This window comes from Pundamilia nyererei, unplaced genomic scaffold (genome assembly GCF_000239375.1).
Source record: "Pundamilia nyererei isolate P.nyererei 1_Seehausen unplaced genomic scaffold, PunNye1.0 scaffold00193, whole genome shotgun sequence".
NCBI classification, from domain to species: Eukaryota; Metazoa; Chordata; class Actinopteri; order Cichliformes; family Cichlidae; genus Pundamilia; species Pundamilia nyererei.
Window position 1 is genome coordinate 201,279 of NW_005187594.1, and position 6,136 is coordinate 207,414.

General features: G+C 38.0%; 1 protein-coding gene across 1 annotated transcript in view; it reads right to left on the reverse strand.

Moving 5' to 3' along the window:
• The window catches only part of LOC102210580 (carbonic anhydrase-related protein 10-like), a 142,172-nt gene that overhangs the window by 67,656 nt on the left and 68,380 nt on the right, over positions 1-6,136 (reverse strand). Inside the window, exon 3 of the mRNA XM_005747320.1 lies at positions 3,527-3,669. Within this exon, the coding sequence (XP_005747377.1) occupies positions 3,527-3,669 (143 nt within the window). The remainder of the gene's footprint in view (positions 1-3,526; positions 3,670-6,136) is intronic.

The following is a 6,136-nucleotide window of genomic DNA, read 5'->3' on the forward strand; positions in this document are numbered from 1 at the left end:
TCTCTTCTCCCCTTTGGTTTTCTTTCTCTCCCTCTCTTTCTTTCATTCTCTCTCCCTGTCCTATCCCCCAGACATGTCTGTCCCGTTTGTAGCAACTGAAAATAAAATAAATTCATAATTATAATAAAGGTCAATCAAATGGACCAATATGGCAAGGCCATGATGATCCACTTGGTAAAATAAATCCGGCATCTTTCTTGGCCTTAAGACAACAATTCTGATGGCTAAAGATCCAAACGGGACACAAAAAAGAAAAAAGAAAAAAAAGCAGTGTTTAAGTACCAAGTCCAAGTAGTGCCACAGAGAAAGAAAAAAAACATGTAATCAATGGGCAGGATTCAGCATCTTGTAATTAAGCATCCCATTTTGCCTCGATCTTGCAGTTTCTACATACAGAAAAAGAAACAAAGCTTTTTATTTGAAGTAAGTATTTTAATCAGTTTAAACCATAAACAAGTTACACCCATTGGTAACCTCAGTAGTTTATAGACATATTTCATTTGTCCAATCATATGGACATACATAGAATACCATCATTACTATTATTATTATTATTATTATTATTATTATTATTATTCAGCATTTCTCAAGTTTGAAAGTTCCAGAGGAAAATGATCATTATTCCTAAAGTAAACAAATGTGTGTCATGTGCTCCGAGAGAAAGCTTGAAGGCAGTCAGTATTCAGAGCATAAACTGTGGATATGAATCACCCACAGTCATCATCACATCAAACCTTAGAAAACATTAAATCCATTTTGAGCTAGCAAAGCATCTGGATTTTGGAAGGGAACAATGAAATCTAACAGCAAAGCACCATATTGTTCAAGATCAAAGCAGCCTTTGGCAGTGAAATTTTCATAAAGACATTATGTTGTGAAATAATGACTTATGATTCAGAACAGACTACGTCCTGAATCAAAGGAAGATATGTTAAAAATGTACATTACGTTTGAAGTCGGACTCATTTTCAGGATGGATTATTGAAAATAAAGGAAATATGCAAGTCCCACAAGAACAATTATTTAATGAATGCTGGTAGTGAACTGCTTTCAAGGGAAAAGTGAAAACCAACGATGTAGATGTCAAATATAATTACATTACAGGTTAAAGCAAGAGAAATTTGTAAAATTCATAGTTCATCACCTATGATTTGTGCAATGTACTTTCTTTGCTTATTTAAGGATTTGCTCATAAGTTACACGTGTTATGTTGGCTAATGTATCTTATTACCCTGTATTCATATATATGCAGCTAAAAAGTTGTGTTTTTGTTTTGTTTTTAAGAATAAGGAACAATGTTAATGTCAAATAGTTCTGAGAACAGGCCTATAAATATTACAATCCTTACATGTTTTAAATCTGGCTAATCTCACATTCAAGATACTTTCTCGTGAACCTCGTGTAGCTCCAGTTATTAGATTTTCAGAAGTTCCTTTAAATCACAATTCAAAAGGTTTTCTCTGAATATTTATCCCTCAGATCCCTCAGGATACTACAGTAGACCTGCATGTTGACAGTTTCCCCGAGGGATGAATTCACAGTGTGCAATCCAATGAATGTTGAAATAAAGGCATTGTTCCCCCAGTGTTGTTTCTGGGAGAACCTGCCAGAACCTTCTTTGCCCAAAGGCAAAGAAACTGAAAACTGCTCAGTTATAGCTGGAGACCAAGCTCTCAACACCAACCTTGACAGAAAATTCAGGTAAGTTTAAAAGTCAAGTTAATGCTTTCTGTCTATCCCAACATATCTGAGTAGATGACCTTGAACATGAGCTTTCAAAAGTTCATGTTCTTACAGCTGAAAACCGTCCACTTTTATCCAGTAATAACAGATTACCATAGGCTGGATCATGCTGAGCTGCCTCTTTCAGCTAACATGAACATTTTGGGAGCGCAAAAGCTTCCTTATTTCTAATGTAATGACAAATTTGGCTGATAAAGACTAAAACTAAATACCTTCAGTATTCAGTATTTGATATTTTAGTTTAGTTTATTTTGTCATTACACACTATCATTTAAGATTGCTTTTCCCCCCCAGTTTTTAACTATAATGGTTTTCTGAGTTACCATAGCAACCTGTCTATGGGCAAATTGGACTAATTTAAACGAGGAGTTAAATTGTTGTCCTGCTTCTCAATACCTTTTGATGACCTCACATTACTCTCTTTATTGCCCCCGAATAGCTACTTGTATGTCATTCACAGTGGCAACTGTAACAATGTTCTGCTATAAACATCTCATTTGTCAAGTCTTGGCCTCTTTTTACGAATCACAAGGAGGGAAGTTTAAGAAAAATTCACTATCTGGCCTTATGGGGGTTTGTTGTCCCAGCCTAAATTTCCTGCACTGCAACTCAAATACAGTCCGTATCCCTTTCAACCCCAGTGGTCCCTGTAGCAGGAGTGAGCCTTTTCTGTTATTAAACTGCAACCAGCTGCTGTTATTTGAGGGTTTCAGAGTGTGGCACACTGAAGTGAAAAAGTAGTCTGGTATTACTCCGACTGAAATGAATGCAGCATTTATTGCGCTTTCATTTCTGATGTATTACATTTGGTGGAGTTACAGGTGAGAATTTTTCAGAACAGATTTAGAAGCATCACCACAGCTGGCTTGTATTTTCACTCTAATTTACAGGTTTAACTGGGAACAATTTTGCCCCGTAGTTGTGCAGTTTGTACTTACAGTTCTGTAACTGTTCATGATGACTGAATGGGAAATTTCAGGTCAAATTTCTATAAAAAATAGCCTAGGGCTTATGTATTAACACATAAGCCCTTTCTCGGTTTCTGTCAGCTGCTTTTACAAAATATGTCCTTGTTCCGCCTTCAGACAGAACCTTAAATTTCTAAAATGCAGAAAGGTTCACACCCATCCTCATCAATCCGACGTGCAGGGAGATTGACCACCCCCCAACCCACCTCCAAGGCCAGCTGTGACCCCGGGACAAGGCCAGTCCAGCCCCTGAACCACCAGCTAACCCCCACCTGAGGCAGGGTGTTGGAAGTCTTGCCCACTCTAAATTTGTGACAAAGCTAAATTTGCACTCTTGTAGCCAGACCCCTTTTCCCCACACTGACATTATTATAGCCAATAACTAAAATACATTTCCAAACTGTCATAATGAATCCAGGATGAAAAGTACAACATCCCACAAGCTGTGTTTAACTGTGATTTTAGGTGCTTTAAAGAGGATTTTTCCTCCAAAGATTAACTGTGATTGCTGTGTAAAGGGCTAAAATTGTAATGCCTCCTGAGCCTTGGTGCAGCAAAATGCAGCTGGGAATTTTAAATCCTTTGGATATAGATGAATCATTGTCTCTGACCAAAGTTTCTCTGCTTCTTGATTTAGAGGTAGTGTCCTGGTCTGTGTTCTTTCACCCTGATGAATTAAAGCCCAGCGACTGTCACAGAAGGACAGTCCTGCTTGTGTCTCGACATTTGATGAGTTTTGTCTCAAAACATGAGCTAAAGCTCCTCGATCGCTACGTGAAAACCATTAGGAAGCATTTTCATTTGGTGACCCTTACCTTATGTCCTCCTGTATTGAGCCTGAGAGGGGTCAGGTACGGGTCAAAAATCATGTGACTGGTTTCGATGTCGATGGGAGACTGCCTTTTCCCAATGGCACACAGGTTCCAGGCTGAGTTCACCAGACCCCAGAAGGATGGAACTAGTGTTGGAACGAGAGGGAAAAAAGAAAGCAATTATTGTGTGAGCGCCTGTGCATGCCTGTGCACATGCAGGCACAAGATCAAACCATAAAAACAGAAAGAAAGGGAGCAGATGAGCTTCATTATGATGGGACAGAAGTGCTGGTGGAGTTTAGGGAGATTTAAATTTACATATGGCTTCATTAAAATCCAACTAAAAAAAGAACTTTCATTAAAGTCTCCAGGTTATTATCTGCAAGTACAAGTAAGGCGGAGAAATGGACTTCTTAAAAGTGACTCAAAAGTTCTCTCCATCGTTTTTATTGCACATAATTTACAATACCAGAACTTGGCAGACCCACAGGCTAAGCTGAGCCTTGCAACAGAAATATACCTCCCCGGAATAAAGTAGTACATCTTACTTTTACACTTAAAATATTTTCATGATGGTTGTTGAATTTTCTGTTGATAACATAATAACAGCATTAATTAACATTGTAAATATAAGGATCCTGTAATTGAGTCTGTGTTTATTGTGTGAATGCTGAGTATTAAGCTCATTCTCATTCCCAGGGTGTCAGTTATTTGGGTAGATTTGGCGTGTGTTCCGAGTGAGATGACTGGAAGGGGTGTTTCAATGTTTTCCTAAAAGTAACCAAGTCATTTTCAGCACCTAAACGTAACTCTTTTTTAGTGTATTAACCTGGCAATATAGTTTTCTTTGCCTAAATACTTTAGTGCCAAACCTAGCCAAGACGTTTTTGTTGCCTGTACCTAGTAAGTGAATCAAAGCAACAATACAAAGTTAACAATAAAGCTAAAATAAAAACAATTAGTGAGGAAAAAAATCACTAACTCTGTTAACTGAACTGTAAAGGAATAAAACACTTTTGACATTCACTAGGGCACAAAGGCTTGTGTTTCATTGGTCCTCTAATGAACTGGAACTGAATGCTGAAAGGCATCACTGATGTCCCCTCATACCCAATATACAGTGCAGACCACATGGAACCATTTTTTCTCCCTCTGTGCTCGAGCACATACACTTGGAAATAAAAGAGCAGATACTTGACTGAAGTGGCGAGACTGAGCTTCATTTGATTTGGTTACCATTAATGAACAGTGCTGTGATAAAAGTCTTTGCCCCTTCCTGATTTCTTCTTCTCTTCTTCTCATACTTGAATGTTTCAGGTCATCAAACAATAATAGTAACATTAGACAAAGATAAGTCAAGTTTTTTTTTCTTTTTTAAAAAGAAGATTTAACATAAAGATTTCACACTTTAAAAAAAGGTATCAAATAAAACTGGTCCAATGGGAATATCTCAAACATTTAATTGACTCAATGATATACTCTGATTAAAAAGACACGGCATACTTTAAGCACTTAGAAATCTGCTGTGTCTGATCTCATTTAGCACTGTAATGATATACTTGCATATTCTACCTTGTAGTTGCATTAAATTGTACTGTGAATTTTAAAAATCAAAGTCTTTCTAGAAGTGAAGTAGTTTTATGCCTTTTATTATGACACAATATTTCATCACAATACTTCGTACACCTCTCTGCATTTAATTATTAGTCATTATTAATCTCTGGCTCTTTTCCACAGCGTGTCTTCGTCCTGTCTTCCTCCCCTCAACCCCAACCAGTTGCGGCAGATGGCCAGCCATCCCTGAGCCTGGTTCTCCAAGAGGTTTCTTCCTGTTAAAAGGGAGTTTTTCCTTCCCGCTTTTGCCAAAGTGTTTGCTCATAGAGGATCATTGTGAAACCTAGCCCTCAGTAAATCACATGATAGGATGGGGCTAGGCTTCACAATGGGTACACGCAAAACCTTGGCTGATTGTGACCCATGCCGGTTTTCACACCTTGGCTCGTGTGATTAGGTAGAGGATCAATCGGAGGTCCATGACCCTCTTAGGGACTCTCCCATAGGGCTTAAAATCAGGGACTCTCCACTAGTTGCTCTTAGAACTGAAGAAACTTCTCGGATGAGAAGGTGAAACGTCTTAAAGGAAACTTAAAGAAGTCCAGACGCTTATCTTTCCAAGCTCCTTAAACAACTAAATTGAACGTTCCTGTGTAAGAGAACAATTTTCCTCTTTTTTCCATATTTTTTTAATTTTGCAATACCTGTACTGCAGGATCCCTGCAGTCTGAAACGTTTAACCTCTAAAAGTTAGACTGTTCATTTTAAAAGGTGTTTTTTTAAAAACAAGAGCATGAAAATTTTCTTTGATTCTTGTCAAATTGCCATGTGGCTATGATAACTGCCATATCCAAGGTTTATAATGTAGCAGCACATAGTAACATGTAATTGTTACGTTTCGGTGTTGTCAGTGTTTTGTTTTTCCGTGACTGTCATGTATTTCCTGTTTTACTTTGAAAGTCTGTGTTATCTTAGTGTGTTCAGTTTACGTTTCCTTGTCTCGTCAGGTCTAATTTGCCCCAGCTGTGTTTCCCTCCTGTGGTCCATTCCCTGATTGCT